Below are 19,161 nucleotides of genomic sequence, written 5' to 3'. Positions count from 1 at the left end.
AGCTGGGATTTAAACTAGAGCTGCTGACTCTTAAATTCGTAACAAAGACTTGAGGTGTGAATCTCACCATATCAAAACAATCTCTGTGCATCTCAGTCTTCCCAAGCACAAAAAGGCATGGGGAAGGAGACAGGACAGGAAAGGTGAAGATTAAAATCATGACTCGCACCATCAAATTACTGGGGAAAATTATGACTTCAAATTACTGTCCAAAAAATCAAATGTATTTTTTGAGTACAGTTGACTGTTTTTCTAATGAGGTTGATTTTTGAAGGTTAGATACCTTCATCAAATACCTTAGGTGTTTGGTGTTAGATACTGTTAGAGAAATCAAATCTACAGAGTCAAGAGAATACTGGCTTATAAATAATCTTTTCTAGAATGGATCATTTTTCTCTAAGGTTCAGGCCCATTTCTCCAGAACAAAACCCTTCCCAGGCATATTTATGCCAGAATTTTTTCCTCATTCCAATTCTAGCAACCAGTCATTACATTCAGAATATAAAAACAGTAACCAGGGTGCCACTAAATTGCTTGTTCCAAAATTCCCAGTGGAAAGTCTGCCAACATACTGTACTTCCTTCATGTCACCACCCCTCTTGGCAAAGGAGGAAACCAATGCAGAAGCCTAAAAATAAGAAACGTGAGGCTCAGAAAGGTTAGGTAACCACCAACCCCACCATCCCCACCCAGAGTCATACACTGGTAAGTCAGAGCACTATCATTCAAACTCAGATCAATTTGACTCCAAAACTACTGTTCTTTCTACTGCAGCACAGTTAACTATCCAGCCCTGGGTTTGGTCCACAAGATCTACAGACTAAGTCCCTGATCCTAGGCTCTTAAAGCACACAGAGAAGGCATGGAAGCATGAGACAATAAAAGAAGACCCTTGGTAGAAATGAATAAAGACAAAAAGTCACTAAGTATTGAAATAGGAAAGTTTCTTGGAGATCTACTAGAAGGGCTGAGTCCATTGCCTGAGGTCATTCAGCTTTCCCCACTACTCCACGGCAAGGAAGCGTCAGCCTCGGCTGGAGGAAGAAGGCTTACTCAGGTTGGTAGGGTTAGGCCTTGAAGACGTCAAAATGACTGGAGTCTATTCTTAGTTGGGGTTTGAAATGAGAAAAGGCTGGAGACCATGTGAGGCTTTGAATTCTAATATGAATTCTGAACTTGATACAGCAAGCAAAGGGAAGTTATTGCAGGCTCTCAGGTGGGGGAAGGTATGATCAAAGTTGCATGTGAACATTAGTCTCCCAGTAGAATACAGGAGGGACTAAAAGCAAATGACTTTCTTTTAGTAGGGAGGGAAGGAGAAAGCACTAAGTTAGGAGCTACCTAGCATATAAAAGCCTCTGGTGAAAAGCGAGAGCTGCGTTCTTTCCATGCCCTGCCTAGCTACTACACCTCCAACCCAAACAAGTCTCAGCCTGTGTCGGCACACAAACCCTGCTGGTGGACTCCCAAAATATGTTGCACAAAGCTCGGTGAGGCAAGTTTTTGAGGGCATCAATGATCCCTCTTACTAATTTCACCTGCCAGGTATTGCAGGCTACTGGCATCTGACATTGGGACTAAAGCAGGGGGCTAGTAGGCTTTTCCCATCTCCTATTAGAAAGGAAACCACTTGTTTCTAGAAACTACTTTCTCTATTGCCACTATGAGTCTGTACTAACTTGGTACGAAATGCTACACTACCAAACCTTTGGCTGACCCCTTAAACACTCAGAGCCACCTGTATGTACTGATAATTCTCTGATAGCTTTTGTTTCATAAATCTATCTCAAATCTCTCTCTTTCCTTCATATATTTTACTCTATAGCCACAATGGCTTCCTGTTGGCTCCTTTCCTACCTCAGAGCCTCTGCATAACCTGTTCTCTTCACCTCAAATATCCTTCTTCCTCTTATTCATATGGCTAATTAATATTTCATACCTTGACCTTCCTTATAATGTAAGTAGACCTCCAAGCTCACACTCCTCATTTTTCTCCTTCATTACACCTACTCCATTCAGTCTGTCTTATCATTTATCAAATGGTGTCATTTTATATTCGTGTTTTGCAGTCTCTGTCTCTGTTAGACTATAAGCTCCATGACAGCAAGGACTTTGTTGGCCATTCACCTCGGTTTACATGTCAGGCACTGTACCAGACACTTAGCGTCCGTGGTGAAACAGACCTTAGATTCAACCTAATGTGTTCATTTTACAGACAAAACTAGGACCAGAGAGGTACAGTGACTTGTCCACATTTACACAGCTAGTTGGAAGAAGAATTAGAAATAGACAAAATTAAAAACGGAAATCAAGTGCTGAAAAGGACATTGGGGTGTGAGATCACAACACTTCAAGTTAGTCTTCAAAATGACTGTTGAGGGAAAGGGCAGGGTTGAGAAACGTATGGGAAGAGCAAGATGCCTAAGCAGTGCTACAAATGAAGATAATACAACTAAGAACAAGTATGCTATTTTATATATAGTAGTGTATATATGTTAATCCAGCCTCCTAGTTTATCCCTCCCCCCACCCCCCTTTCCCTTTGGTAACCTTAAGTTTGTTTTCTATGTCTGTTTTGTAAATAAGTTCATTTCTATGTTTTTTTAGATCCTACATATAATTGATATCATATGATATTTGTCCTTCTCTGTCTGACTTACTTCACTTAGTATGATAATCTCTAGTTCCATCCATGTTGCTGCAAATGGCATTATTTCATTCTTTCCTATGGTTGAGTAATATCCCATTGTATATATGTACCACATCTTCTTTATCCATTCATCTGTCGATGGACACTTAGGTTGCTTCCATGTCTCGGCTATTGTAAGTAGTGCTGCAATGAACATTGGGGTGCATGTGTCTTTTCGAATTACGGTTTTCTCTGGATATATGGCTAGGAGTGGGATTACACGATCATATGGTAGCTCTATTTTTAGTTTTTTAAGGAACCTTCATACTGTTCTCCACAGTGGCTGTACCAATTTACGTTCCCACCAACAGTGTAGGAGGGTTCCCTTTTCTCCATACTCTCCCCAGCATTTATTATATGTAGAGTTTTTGATGACAGCCATTCTGACTGGTGTGAGGTGGTAGCTCACTGTTGTTTTGACTTGCATTCCTCTAATGATTAGTGATGTCAAGGACCTACTGTATGGCACAAAGAACTGTACTCAATATTTTGTAATAACCGATAAGGGAAGAGAATCTGAAGAAGAATATATATATATATATATATAAAAAACTGAATCTGTGCTGTACGCCTGAAACTAAAACAATATTGCAAATCAACTATACTTTGATTAAAAATAAATAAATAAAATATGACACAAATGAACCTATCTACAAAACAGAAACACACTCACACACAGAGAACAGACTTGTGGTTGCCAAGGGGGATGGGGGTGGGAAAGGGAGTCTGCGGTTAGCAGATGCAAACTATTATATACAGGATGGATAAACAACAAGGTCCTACTGTATAGCACAGGGAACTATACTCAATTATCCTATGATAAACCATAATGGAAAAGAATTTTAAAAAGAATGTATACAGGGCTTCCCTGGTGGCGCAGTGGTTGGGGGTCCGCCTGCCGATGCAGGGGACGCGGGTTCGTGCCCCGGTCTGGGAAGATCCCGCGTGCCGCGGAGCGGCTGGGCCCGTGGGCCATGACCGCTGGGCCTGCGCGTCCGGAGGCTGTGGTCTGTGGCGGGGGAAGCCACGGCGGTGAGAGGCCCGCGTGCCGCAGAGGAAAAAAAAAAAAGTTAAAAAGAATGTATACATATGTATAACTGAATCACTTTGCTGTACAGCAGAAATTAACACAACACTAAATCTACTATACTTCAATAAAAAAATAAATTTACTAAAAAAAGAAAAATAAGTACGTGGTATTGGTTTTGTAGGAGTGGGGTCACTTTCATAATGATCTTTTCTTATTGCACCGTCCTATGGTCTTAAAAGCAAAGGATGAATGAGTAAGACTATGGGCAGTGCCTGTGTCAGAAAATATAACAGAGTGAACCCAACAGGACTGTACTGAAATGGGAACTATGACCTGGGCCTCACGAGCATCAAGTTCTAGCCATGTGAGCTTAGGACCACTAAACAGACACCATTTTATGAGCTGCAAGACATCGGGATACAAACAGTTCATTATGGTTTTCTCAGCACACCACAAACAAATCACCAATCTGACTTGGAGTTACAAGTGACTGGGAAACAAGAGGAGGAAGGGGAAAAAAGGAAAGAAAAGAAATGGTCGCTGAGCCTTAGCACTTCTGGAAGAAGCCCTCCCCTCCTAGTCACCTCTCAACTTGGGCGGGGAGAACCTTTCACCACATCAACGGCCCTGCTAAGGGGCAGCTCTCATTAGCAACAACAATCACCACGTGAGGAACATGTAAAAAGAGCTTGGCTGACCCCTGCCCTGACCCTGCTACCTCCTCTTCTTTGGTTAAGTCAAGAGAATTCGGTCTCCAATATACGCTTCCAGCCAGCAGTCACACGGGCTCCTGAGTTGGGGAGTTTCACCTTTTCATATCATAGCAGGGCATTCTTGTAACCTCTGTCCTACAAACCTTCTCCTCTACACACAGGAGAGTTTCCATTCCGCTCCTGAAGTGAAAGGGCAGAGGACAAGCTTGACTATTCTACAACTTCCCAGGACGAAAGATGGCTGAAACATTTTGCACAAACACTGGAGTCTACAGGGTCTGCCTAATGAGGGGCTGTGTGCATGCACTAACGTACAAGCACACACATGTATATATGAGGCTAGGGTTACAAGTGGCTAAGGGGATCCTGTAGGTGTGCGGGATACACATGCAGATGAACGCAAGAATCTCAGTGAACGTTCCCATGAATCCTAGACACCATCACCTTTTTCAGGCCTCCTCAAAAGCCTGGTTTCCCTGCATCCTGATCAATTATTTTTTTCTAAAGAGTCACCAACTTAATCTCATCGTGTACAGTGGATTCTGCCATTTGCCTGTTCAAGCCCTTTGATGCCTTCCATTACACTTAGGATAAAATTCTAAGTCCTATCTACATTTTCTGCCTACCTCTCCAGTCTCTCCCCTTGAAATACCACTCGTGCCAGGCACTCTGGCTTTTTATTTTTATCCCTTCTCAACATGATCACAATCTTTCCCCCCTACAGGTCTTTGCACAAGCTGTTCCCTGTACCTGGAGCACTCTTAGGCTCAACCATCCCCTAGTAATTCATACCCACCGTCCACAGCTGAAAGAGACGGTACATACCTACCCCAAACTCAACTAGTTCTACCTGTTAATATGCTAATAACCTCTACTTTTCCCACTAGGTATTTATTATAGTTCAAAATCTTACAGATAATATGCTTTATGTCTGTGTTACTAGACTGTAAGTTCCATGGAGAAATGGGTGGTACCATTTACTTCATCAGTGAATCCCTAGCACTTAGCACATGCCCAGCTAATAATATTTCTTGAGAAGTAATCAAAAATATTTGTTAAACAAATTTGATCTGCTCTTGTCTTCTCTCACTTAAGTCATTCTAACCTCAAAATAATAATCATCTTTCAACTCATCTCCCTCACACCTTTAGGGTGTCTCTATCCTATTCATACTCCCAAACTTCCCATCACCCCCTTATTTACATCCCCCCATCAATACACATGCCTCTCATTCCACCCTCTTCCTTAGCTGCTGAACTCCATCTCATTGATTCCACACCAAATTCACCCTGCCTTTTGACCTGAATCCTTCAACTGTGTCTCAAGGGTGACTCTATATTGTGGGGTACCTTACTTCTTCAACTGAAACCCAAGATTGCCCTAAAGACTACATCCCATCAGCGGGCAGCCCTCCTCAGTAGAGGTCCTCCTCTTCCAGTTGCCTCCATCTGCATGAAGGTAAATAGGCAAAGAATCACTCTTTCCTTTATTTCCTAATGGTGCTACTGACTTCAGATAGTAAAAATAGACTTATTCAGCTATTTCTAGGTACTAGACACTGTGATGAGTGCTTACACTGATAGTCAAACGTAATACTATCATACAAAATTAGTCCAGATTTACAGACATAGTACAGACCCGGTCCACACTGAAGAAAGATACTAAAGTGTCTCAGGGAAATAAGGAGAAGAGACCCTGACAGCACCCAATAATAGCCCTGAATTTGGAGGCATGAAATTGGGCCAGGAACAAACTGGAAAATTTAATACTCCATTCATTCATTCATTCATTCAACAAATATGTATATAGTACATGCCAGGCTTGACCTGAGACTAAAATGGTAAACAAAAGAGTTGTGGATTGTACCCAGAATGTACAGACAAGTAAGGGTTTTACAACCAAATAAATAGTTATAATAGGGGGTAAGAAGTGCTCTAATAGATACGTATTGCCTTAGGAACACAGAGCAGAACAGAGAAGAACTATGTTCTGCAGGTCCAGTGGGGGATGCTATGTTTCACTGGCAAGCCAAGATTATGGCCTAAAGGCAGCCTGTAGCAAGGCAGTGTGGGTTTTTTTGACAATTCACTTTCCTACAGACTACACCTTCAAACCACCTAAGGTTGCATTTACAACAAAAATTTATCATACAAATATTAACAGTAATGGCAGCATATGTCTTGATATTCTAAGATCACAATCGTCTCTTGCTTTAACTATTTCTGAGGTTCTTTTATCCATTTGTTCACTGCTGTGTGTTCCAAACCCAGAAGGATGCCCTCGTGCCAGACAGTGCACAAATCTATAAAACAGACGGAGATAAGTACAACGGAAATCTCATGAACGGACTCCAAAGTATGCCACGTGATGCTACTTTAAAGTCAGAATAAGTGCATTACAGCTGAATAAATTGTAAGTTACTGTTAAGAAAGAGAGAGAGAGAGAGAGAGAGAGGAGAGAGAGAGAGAGAGACTTTATATGTTAACCAGGTTGTGTAAGAACGTGTACGTATGTGAGAGGATGTGTACAAAGGGGGATGGTGGGGAGGGTACTTCAGGCAGAAGGAGGTGTATGTGTACAGGTTTGAACAGAAGGCAAAATGTGACTTATTTGAGGCAATGAAAAAAAACACTGCGTTTCAATTACAAGGCATGCATCCGTGGAGATAAGGCTGGAGAGGGAGTTATACTCAGAGCCTTGGAATTCTATCCAAAGACAAGGGGGACCTACTGAATCACTCTAGGCAAAGAAACAACACAACCCAATTTGTGTTTCAGAAAGCCCACCATGCTGCTACGGGGAGAATGGACTGAACTCCACCCCGTCCTTCCAGGTCAACAGCAATTTAAAGCACTGAGGAGTCCCAGGGCTCCTGTGGCCGCTAGAGCAACAAGAAAGTCTGTGGTGCTTCTGGGGCAAATTCCGGATGCAACAGCACTAAAGAGCATCCAGCCTCAGCCACTAGAGGGGAGTGATGGAGGTCGTGTCAATGCCGGGTATTCAGACAGCTGATGCTGGCACAGAGGCTTCTCCACACAGAGAAGAAAATGGTACCACACTTCTGTCTCCCTGCCAGGAGGTCCACACTCTGGCTCTCGCACTTCCTTGGGCTGCCGGGCTGTTAAACAGTTTACATAAAGAGCCCCTCACTTCCCTGGAAGAAGAAACTAACTGTAGCAGGGGTTCCAAAGACAATCAATCTACTCTATTTATGGGCAAGTCATTACTAATGAGCAGAATGAGTAAAACAAAAAACAACCTGGAGTCCATTAGAACATTTTTCAATATAAAAGATGTAGAGGTACCACTTAAGATGTAGATGAAAAGCCTACTTGTGAAAAATGTGCACGTCCAGAAACTAGTACATTATAGAAAGAATTGGTTCTGTATTCTAAAGAATTTTATACACATGTAGGTTTTCAGAAGAAATGAAAATATAGGGCATCATACTCTGATGAAATGGGGTGGGCTGAGACAAAGGCAGAAATAGAGAGGACCTAGATGCAATGAGTAAATACTATAAGAATATAAGAATGTAAATCAACTATACTCCAATAAAAAATTTTTTTTTCAAATATAAGAATGCCGTTCAAATACAAATCAGAATTGAAAATGATAAAGGACAGAACTGACAATGAAGAAAAATCATTTATGAAGGAAAAACTTAGGAAGCTCTTGTGAAATGCAAAGAAAAAAAACAAGCAGATTAAAATATAGAGAGAAAAGATTTTAGCTATGAGGAAGCATGAAGACCTAGTGTAAAGGTAATAGGTGTTTCTGAAGACACAAAAACAAATGAGAAACATAATCTTTTCTGAGGTGAGAATAGAACTAAGTCTGCAGATCCAAAGGGCTTGAAAAGACTAGGAAAAAATAATAGGAAATATACCTATACCAATATTGGTTAAAGTTCTGATTTTAAAGAGGGAGGAGAGAGGTGAAAGGAGAGACAGAAAGACAGAGAGGGAGAGAGAGAATGACTGAGCAGACACTGGACTTCCCTATAATACTCATTACAAGAAGCAAAGGAACAATATCTAGGAACTTCATAACAATGTAATTTGTGATCCAAGAATTCAGTATCTATACAAAATGCCATTTGTGTATGAAGGCAACTAAATTAAAAAACTATTTTTCAAATATACAAGAGCTCTGAGGATATGCCAACATGTCACTTTTCTGTAAAAAATTCTCAAAGATATACTCATTTTACTGAAAAAGTAAATGAAAATAAAAAACTCAGGAATGAGAAGGTTGTGATATAAATGTACTGGCAGTTAGCATAGAACAACTTATACAGAGAACTAAGCCTAAAGTGTTATAAATTGGATTTTAAAACAGTATACATAGCAATAATTTTTAAAGAACATGGGTAAGACTTTAAATTTCAGTAATAATACTACTATAATATAAATTTTAAAATCCCAGATCACATGAACAAAACCTTGAGAGTGAGGAAAAGATTAAGAGAAATAAGTTCATTCCTTACCTTACAGAAAAGGATATACTTTCATTTTTGACAGAAAAAAGTAGAGAGATGAATGCAAATCAAAATTATTCTAAACATGTATATCTTTTAAAATTAAAAAAACACTAAATATAATTTAAATCATTTCACCTCTATTGTCCTCGTGGACCAACTTCCACTTCCTTGAATTACTTAAGCACATGGTTTATGTTCCTCTCATTCTTTGCTCTCCCATCTCCCATGAAATCAACATCTGGGTTGAGGACCAATAAGGTCATCTGAGCCAAGAGTTCTTACATTTCTCAACTCAACAGACCTCCACATCTACTCATTATCACAAACAGACTCACATTCTGGATCTCATTATAAGACACTCATTGTTCCAACTCCAAGATCTCAAACTGGTACTTCCACTCTCTGAATATAACTTCCAATCTCCCTTCTCTCCCATTCCCAACAACCATTTCACTTAATTTTTCCCCACTACAACTTGAAAGAGTAAACCACTCCTAAATAACCCAGTTCACTAACCAACCCCTTTCCAGCTGCCTTAACTCTTTGTCTAGCCAAGGTTCTATGGTTAGTCACATGAATGAAGTTTCTGTCCCTAAAGCTACTGCCCTGCTGCCCCGTCTCTCTCTTTATGTCCCCCCATTTTTTACCTGTACAAAATCTTGAATAAGTGATTTATTCCCACTCTTCCTTCTACTCCTCCCTCAATATCCACTTTTCTCTTTAACCTCTTGCAATCTGGCTTTCTTCTCTCCTTTATAGAGAAACTCCATTTTAGAAGATTTCCAGTGACCTCAAAAATTCTGACTAACTCTCTGCAATTATCATTTGGATTTGAGTCTCCAGGTTGTCATTCATTCAATAACCATCATTTGTTAAAATTGGTCCTGGGAATGCCAAAATAAGTAAGGCCAGTTCCCAATTCCCCAGAGGCTGAGAGTGTATTAGGTGAGGTAATAAGCATATAAAACAGTAAGAGCAGTATAATATTGCAGGCGCTACAACAGAGGCATGTAGAGTTGAGTCAAAGGTACAATCTTAAAATGCACCCCGACTCAGTGATGCTATAATGGCAGAGCTTCTTCCGAACTCTTACACATCCCCTTCTCTCACCTTCATTCTTTGGATCCCTTTCCTCATCAATTTTCTTAAGTGTAGACTTAAGATCCAGACCCTCTGGCCTTCTCAGTTCGCACACTTTCCTTACAGACTTGAACATTTCCAAGGAACCCAAAAATAAGACTCAAAATCTGAGTCTCTAGCCCCTACCTCCATTTTGACCTCCTAGGTCTTACTGCTGAATGTTTTCACTTGGAAAACTCACCTCAAACTCACCACCATCTCTAGCCTATTTCTTTATCTCTGTCAACAGTCCCCACATTCTCCCACTACTCAGATTTTAAAATAGAAGTTAACTCTTCTCAATCTCCCCCCTCACCCAAACGAGTGCTTAGATCAGTGGTCCCCAAACTTCTTGGCACCAGGGACCAGTTTCTTGAAATACAAATTTTCCAACGACCAGAGGGCGGGGGAATGGTTTTGGGATGTTTCAAGCACATTACATTTATTGTGCACTTTATTTCTATTATTATTGCATTGCAATATATAATGAAATAATTATACAACTCACCATAATGCAGAATCAGTGGGAGTCCTGGACTTGTTTTCCTGAAACTAGATGGTCCCATCTGGGGATGATGGGAGACAGTGACACCTAAAGTGTGTTGCTTATGTCCAGTCTACTCCATAAGATGCCGCTTCATTGTCACTTGCCACTCACTGATAGGGTTTTGATATGAGTCTACAAGCAATTGATTTATTATGGGCTCTGTGCAGTCACACCTCTCTGCTAATGATAATCTGTATTTGCAGCCGCTCCCCAGCGTTAGTATCACCACCTCGGCTCCAGCTCCGATCATCAGGCATTAGATTCTCATAAGGAGGCGCAACCTAGACCCCTCGCATGCGCGGTTCACAGTAGGGTTCGCGCTCCTATGAAAATCTAATGCCGCTGCTGATGTGACAGGAGGCGGAACTCAGGCGGTAACGAGAGTGATGGGGAGCGGCTGTAAATACAGATGAAGCTTCGCTCGCTCACCCGACACTCACCTCCTGCTGTGCGGCCCAGTTCCTAACAGGCCATGGCCTGGGGGTTGGGTACCCCTGACTTAGATGGTCCCCAATTCCTATCCATGCTTCTTTCAAACTCATGATCATTCCTACTTTTTAACTCCTATTGTGGTTATGTGTTGACTTCCTTATTTCTTCCCAGTGAATTTGACCATTCTTCAAAGATGAGGAATTGATATATTTCTTTTCTGTGTCTCTTATAGCATCTAGCATAGGATGTAACTGTAAGTTAATCAGTAAATATCTGTTATTGAAGCTACCTTACAACCATTCTCTGAGGGCTTGAAAAGTCATGAAATGAAACTGGATCTTTCCTGGGATGCAGCAAAAGCCAGACATTGAGTCATGGACCACGAGGGCAGAAAAGATCCCTCAGTCTCACCTCCTGCATTTATTGGGCCACACTAACCACTCACCCCTGTTCCCACCAACACAACCACTAATTAGCTCTGAGACCTCTGGGATGACAGTGCTTTAGGTTAGCACTCCGGCAGTCTGCTCAAATGATAGCAAACTGAGGTTGGGTTGGGGGGATGGAGCAGAATTCAAAAAAACAGGCTTATTTTCAAATCCCCACAATCAAGTTGACAGCAGAGAAATTGAAACGGGAGATGCATTTTTCCATTCCTCCATGCAGACTACAGATGAAAAAACTTTTGCAGTCCCAGATATACTTAGTTTCCACTCTCACCAAAACGCTCCATTTCTATAGTATTAAAAATACAGAAAAGTGATTTTGAGAAAAGCCTCATTCTAGAGAACAACTTGCACCAACTAGAGGCAAGTCTGAAATAGGAGCACTGAGTTCAAAATCAAAATACCACCATGAAAAGACTCCATTCCCAGAGAGCACCTCTGGCAGTATGTACTTGGTGATTTGTGCCAAAAATTTTTGCTGAAGTTGGAGCAATTGACAGCAAAGGAAATCTTAACTAACACGTTAGGTTCATCATGCTATAAAGGAGAGCTGAGAGAAAATGTGATCGGTTTCATTTGACTCATGTCCACCTAACTTCCATTGTTCACTTCTGCTTAGTGTCCCAAAGCACTATTCCAAGTCCAAGCTGAAATTACATTTCTGGGTTCTGCACAGGAAAATAAATCATGTCTGCCCTACGAGTGAACCTAAAACCAAAAGCAGCCAGAGAGGAATTTGTGAGTTGAGTTTAGAGTCAACTTTAATTCTGAAGGAAATGAACCTTTAAAAGGAAAATTCAAATAACAACCTATGTAGACAAAACATTAATCTACACGGCTTCAATTAATTTGGGGACCTTTTGTAACTTTTTTTCTTAAGTGGATATCTGCCAGAGCAGACCTTCTCTCATAAGATGGCTTGGAGCCAAAGACAGTAATAGTCAAGACATTTGTGCTCAGGCTTCCTCAAATCCTTAGGTATACATACATATCCTAAAGGAACATCCAACTACCGACTTATCTCTATAACACGATTCCTATTAAAAAAAAAAAAAGTAAACCATTTGCCCAACTCCCAACACCAATTTCTTTCTTCCCCCTGGGCTTTAGTTTGTCCAGAAGAGTGGTAGCCTTTGAAGGCACAAATTAGTACTATTCTAGACAACCATGTCAGGTAAAACCACTCTGCACTGGGCTAGGTAGTAGATCAACTACTTATAAAGCCTAGTAGGAAGGTTAAAAGACAAAAGTAGTAAAATCATCTAGAGCCACAATAAGTAGTTAATGGAAACACAGAAAGATGTAAAATATGATGTCAAAAACAGTAATCAGGGCTTCCCTGGTGGCGCAGTGGTTGAGAGTCTGCCTGCCGATACAGGGGACACGGGTTTGTGCCCCGGTCCGGGAGGATCCCACATGCCGCGGAGCGGCTGGGCCCATGAGCCATGGCCGCTGAGCCTGCGCGTCCGGAGCCTGTGCTCCGCAACAGGAGAGGCCACAACAGTGAGAGGCCCGCGTACCGCAAAACAAACAAACAAACAAACAAAACTCTACCCCTCATACAGTTATTGTGAAGATTACATAAAATAAAACACTGTAATTAGCTCATTATTTGGGTGCTAATAAACATTGGTTAACTCTCAGCTCCCAGCCCCATTCATTTCCTTAATTTGTATAAGGCAGAAAATACTAATGTGACTTTATTTACAGCTCTAATGTCAATATCAATAGGAACACCACAACCCAAAATTTTCTTTCTATTCTTCTCAGAATGAGGCTGGGGCTGGGATCAGGAACAGCTCAGCTATATGCTACTGACAACAAAGGTCTGTAAAGCGCTCTGGTAACTGACGTCATCAACAGTTCAGTGACCCCATTCCCTCACCTCAAGCACATAATAATGCTAATATTAATGTGGTGAGCATTATCACAGAGGAATGTATGGGGTAGTAAGGGAGCCCAGAGGGTAACACTTAGCTCAGCCTAGAGAGAGGGCATGGGGGGGGTGCTTCCTGAAGGAGGTACCCACTTGATCTGAGCCAGGCAGGCAAAAATGGTGAGGACTATAGGGAGAGGAGAGGAGAAGGGAAATCCAGAGAAAAGAAACAGTGTGAACAAGGACATAGGGCGTGGCTGATATAGGACGCTGTTCTTATCGCCGAAGAAGCAGATGGGGCTGAGGCCAGGGAGGACTTCACATAATGAAGGAAGGACCTTGGACTTTACCCTGTTGGTCATCGGGACAGTTAAAAAAAAAACAAGGCTGTCACTGGAAGTCAAAGATTGGCATCAGTGAAAAAGAAGAAGGAAACCTGTGGTGGGAAACCAAAGACTGAGGGTATTTTCAATGACAGCAGATCAAAAGAAATAAATACTGACACATTGACACATTGAATTATCAATTCTGCCATCCCCTCTAGAAAAAATACAAAAGCACATGGAAAAAGAAACATCTTCAAAGGGCTTTCATAGGAAAAAGGTATTTACTAAACACCCTGGGGCAAGAAATTTTGGTAAAATATCATTTCACTGGGAAACTTTCCCCCAAGATTGGACCTTCCTAATTAATATCAAAGCAGGAAACTGTGCTATCAAAGGAAAGTCAGCAGTGAAATCACAATTATCATTTAATCTTCATTGGCATCAGGAGCCTTGGTACCACACAGAGCCACTCTCTCCCACAGGGCAAGGGAGAGATTAGAATGGGGTCAAGTTCCTAACAAGTATCTCATCCTGCCCAATACCACTGTGAGGATCATTAAAAAGAGAAAAATTCAAATCTTTCCAGTTACTATTTGTCACATAATTAACTTTACAGTAATCTTTTTAAGTTGGAAAAAAAAATGGCCTATGAAAAAAATCACCAGAGAAATGGCAAAAGCTAAAGAGAAGAGAGACTATGACAGAAAGAGCAGAGGGTTGGGAGTAAAGTCCTAGGATCAAGAAATCAAGAAGAAATTCTAGGGGAAGTCCAATTTTAGGGAAACCCAGTGGGAAAGTATCTTAAAAAAAAAAAAAAAAAAAAGACAGTTTGGGGATTAAAAGCAGAAATGTGTGCCCTTCCAGGAAATCGTATTATTGAAGTTTTAAACCCTTTTAATCTTTTTCTATTCCTAAGTCTACGGCTCTAAAGAGTACTCTAAATAATTAGCTGCTGCAGATGAGGGAAGGCAATTCGGAGACTCTGAGGAATACCAGGTAGTAACAACAGCAATCCAATTTCAAGACTCCTTTGCTGGGCACAATCCTTCACTGGTACTGGAGTTTCTTCCTTATAACGTTAACTTATTCTTGGGTTTCCACATTAAATCAATCAACTTCTCTCAAAAAGGCTCAGTTTTAATCACTTAATCAGTTCTTACTTGTCTCCACTTTCAGTTAGATAAATAGATATAAACAGAAATTGGAACCAAATGTCTGCATAAACTCAATTTCAAAAATAAGAGGAAAATCTGCTTAAGACAACATTAGAAGCTTCCAAGAGGTTGTAAATTTAAGCAAGACTACTCTTCTAATGTCAGAGGCAGAAAAATCTGTGTGCACAAAGGGATACAAAAAAGGAAAAAATAGCAATGGAGATGGGTGTCGTAAAAATAATGTCATCAAGAGGACCTGCCCAACCCTTTGCATAATTATAGGACGTGACAATAAGATGAGATAGATTTCTGTCTGTGAACAAACAATAAGCTCTGAACTCTCACAGCCTGCATAATTTATTTTCATTTTTTTTTTAGTTGGAAGAAGGAAGAGCATTTTAATAACCTTTTCATGTAATTATGAATATTCTTTGATACTACACCAAAACTTGACAAGTTGTAGCTTCTTCTTTTCCAGCTTTATTGAGCTATATTTAACATAACATTTGTGTAAGTTTAAGGAGTACAACATGATGATTTGATATACATATGTATTGTGGAATGATTACCACGATAAGATCAGTTAACACATCCATTACTTCACACAGTTACCATTTTTTGTGTGTATATGGTAAGAACATTTATATTTTTGCATTTAAGTATGTTCCTTTCCTCTCAAATATTTAATAAGCATCTACTATGTTCCAGGCAATGTGCTGTTCTACCAGATAATAACGTCGGAGTCTTTCAATAATGTCCTTTCTCGTATCTCCCACAGCACCTGGCGTGGTGCTGAGTTCACATCAGCTGCCCAATAAATACCCATGAAAATATTTCTTCCTTTAAGTGAACATGGGGGAACATATGGGGTTAGCACTATACCCAATGATGTAGCACAGAGACCCTTGTAAAAGACGCCCACTTCAATAACAGACTGCCACTGGTTACCAACCTATGCCCCATTCTGACTGATCTGTCACACCGTACATACCTGTCCACTGAGGGGGGCAGCGGCAGTTGTAAGTGTTGACCCCATCCACACAAACCCCTCCATTCTGACACTTGTGATTAGGACAGTCATCAATATTCCGCTCACAGGTGACCCCTTCAAAACCTAGTAAGACAAGAACAGAGAAAATGATAAATGCTCACACAGATGCTGTGATCTGCTCTTCTCCACAGGGCATGGTCATCAGAACAGACTGACTTCATTATTTCAATTCAATAGGCAGCAGCTGGTCAACCCAAGACTCACCATATAAAAATCCCCCAATCTTCTGTCTTCTCTTGCCTCAAGCATAGTTAGACACTTTAAATGACTCATTATGCCAATGACATGCCTTCATAGTTACCTCACAAGTATTTCAAAGTGTTTTCATGAAATAAAATCCCAGTGAAGATAAATGTCTACTCAGAACAGCTATTTACTCGTTCTAAAACAAAAAGGGTATTAGATTTTCCCCAGCTCCATGCTAGATTAATGGGAAGAACAGATAAAAGACTACCTAATTAAATTTAAATTCCTTTTTTTTTCCCCTTGGGAATATCAGCGTGGTGGGGGGGACATAAGAAAAAATATTGAACTTAAAAGTCTGAAGATACGGGTCAAGTTCCAACCTCACTGCTTATAAGCTATTTAATACATGGTAAATTACAAACTCTGAAGTAGCTTCCTCATCTGTAAAATGAGGCTGACTGCACCTGCCCAGCCTGCCTTTCTAGGTTGTTATAAGTGCCACATCATGAGTAAGGTAGAAATAAATATAAAAAGCTATCTGAATATCGGGTGGCATTATTACTAACTAAACTTGCTAACTATTATTACTAACTAACCAACCCTTCAAATTCTTCATCCTCCTCTTCACATTAACAGCATTGCTTCCTTCCACTTGATTTCTCCCTTCCATGAAAAATGAAACTAGCACACCAAACTTCACCCTAACTGCCCATAGAATGTTCCTCTATAATTTATACATTGGGCTTCTTCTTTCTCTCTCCTTGCTACCAAATCTCTTAGCTATTAAAATAGAAGACTACCAGCTTTAAAACAAGAGAGAAAGTTCACTGATCATCCTCTTATTTGAAATACATGTGACTAAGTATTTGCCCTCTTCAAAATGTCCCTTAAGTTTCTCTCTCTTACTCAAAACACTTATTGGGTCTTATACGAGGCACTGGTATAGGTGAGTAAAAGAAAGAGTCCCTGCTTTGGGGGCATTACAGTCTGGTGAGTGGGACAGACATCAATCACACCTTGCTTTATTCATTCCTTACCACAAGCTACTGCAGTATTCTACATCTGCTCTGTTACACTGGAACAAGGCTGGTTTCTCTGAATACAGTAGCAGTCATGTAAATGAGTATGAACCAAGCAACCAAAAAAATTACCCAGAGAGCAAAGGAAATCATTCTGTAGAAGACAGAGATAATTGAGAGCTTGACTGAAGAGAATTCTGTTTCTCTAGGTGTTTGGTACTCAGTCCATTCAAGCAGATGAGTCATTAAGTAAGCTTGAGAAAGACTATGAAAAATTTTATAGACTCAGATTTTTTAAAAAATTAATATTACTCCTATATATGTTTAATCACATGTAAGTCTTACAAATGGACTAATGAGTCAGTAAATGTTGAACTGTTTAAGCCCACCCATAATTATGCTAAGGTGAGGGCAAATCTACAGATCCAGAAAGTACAGTCCCTGAACAATAATTGAGGTCTCATTTCTAGCCTAGTGCTCTTAAATGGAAACATTCTTCAGAAAAGTTAAAGATAGTTTTAGAGTGTAGGAGGGAAATACGGGGTCCTGATCCACTGCTGTTAGAACCTGTGTGGTCTGGTGGTGTTCCAGAACTGCTATTGGTCATCCTCCCCCTAACTTGATCTCCCTGGTGACTAAATATGGTTGACTAGGGTGTCAAGGAGGTGATGAAGACTTTGTAGCCAAACTATAAGGACCTGAAACTGTGACCTTGAATTTATATTTGCCAGTGCTACAACTAACTGAATTCACCAACCACAGACAAATTAAGAAAGCAGAAGCATTTCAACATAACCACAATATATAAGAAATAAAATGCCTTCTTTTTATGACTGTTTTAGTTCTTACCTGTCACTATGTAAGTAGGTAAGAAGACAAGTAGGTGAAAGAGTTAATTCATGGTTGAAGCATGGCCTCTGGGGCCAAACTGCCTAGATTCAATTCTCACCCTTGCCATGCAGTAGCTGAGTGAACACGGGCAAGATACTTAAACTTTCTTTCCTCTCTGGGGTAATTAACAGGACCTACCTGAAAGGTTGTTTTAAGGATTAAATGAGTCAGATATAAAAAACACTTAATTCAGTAAGTTGTGTTGGAACAACTGAATATCTAGATGCAAAAGAATAAAGTTGGACCCTTTCCTCATCCCATACACAAAAATGAACTCAAAATGTAAGAGTTAAAATTACAAGACCCTTAGAATAAAACATAGGAGTAAATCTCTGTGATGTGGGCTAAGCAGAGATTTCTTAAATATGACCAAAAGCACAAGCAACAAAAGAAAAAATTGATAGTTTGGAGTTCCTCAAAATTAAAAACATTTGGGCTTCAAAGGATACCATAAAGAAAGTAAAAAGACAGCCCACAGAATGGGAGAAAATACTTGCAAATCATGTATCTGTTAGGAGACTTATATCTAGGTTATAGAAAGAATTCTTACAACAAAAATTAAAATACAATATATATAATATAATAATACAAATAGCCCAGTTATAAAATGGATAAAAAATCTAAATAGACATTTCTCCAAAGAAGATATATAAATGGCCAATAAGCACATGAAACGATGCTCAACGCCAGCCATGAAGGAAATGCAAACCACAACCATGATAAGCTATCACTTCACACCCACTAAGATGGTTATAATTAAAAAGACAGATAACAACAAGTGTTGGCAAGGATATGGAGAAATTGGGAATCCTCATACACTGCTGGTTGTAATGTAAGATAGTGCAGCCACTATGGGATATAGTGTGGCAGTCACGAAGAGATTAGAGTTACCATATCACCCAGCAATTCCTCTCATAAGTATATACCCCAAAAAATGAAAACGTATGTCCACTCAAAAACTTGTACAAGAATGTTCACAGCAGCATTATTCAAAATAGCAAAAAGAGTGGAAGCAGCCCAAATGTCAATTCCCTGGTGAGTGGATCAATATTGATACAAAGTGGTAAATCCATACAATGGAATATGATTCAGCCATAAAAAGGAATGAAGTACTGATACCTCCTGCAACACAGATGAATTTTGAAAACATTAAGTGAAAGAAGCCAATCACGAATGACCACATACTGTGTGTTCCCATTT

The 19,161-nt window shown here is 40.1% G+C and overlaps 1 protein-coding gene across 2 annotated transcripts in view; it reads right to left on the bottom strand.

The window, feature by feature from the left end:
* NOTCH2 (notch receptor 2) overlaps positions 1 to 19,161 on the bottom strand; it is a 178,058-nt gene that overhangs the window by 63,994 nt on the left and 94,903 nt on the right. For both annotated transcript variants that reach the window (XM_004263258.4, XM_033436698.2), the window contains exon 5: positions 15,806 to 15,928. In XM_004263258.4, the coding sequence (XP_004263306.2) occupies positions 15,806 to 15,928 (123 nt within the window). The remainder of the gene's footprint in view (positions 1 to 15,805; positions 15,929 to 19,161) is intronic.

The sequence above is a fragment of the Orcinus orca genome, chromosome 1, assembly GCF_937001465.1.
Source record: "Orcinus orca chromosome 1, mOrcOrc1.1, whole genome shotgun sequence".
Lineage (NCBI taxonomy): Eukaryota > Metazoa > Chordata > Mammalia > Artiodactyla > Delphinidae > Orcinus > Orcinus orca.
The sequence above is the reverse complement of the archived record's forward strand: the minus strand, read 5'-3'. Positions and strand labels throughout refer to the sequence as shown.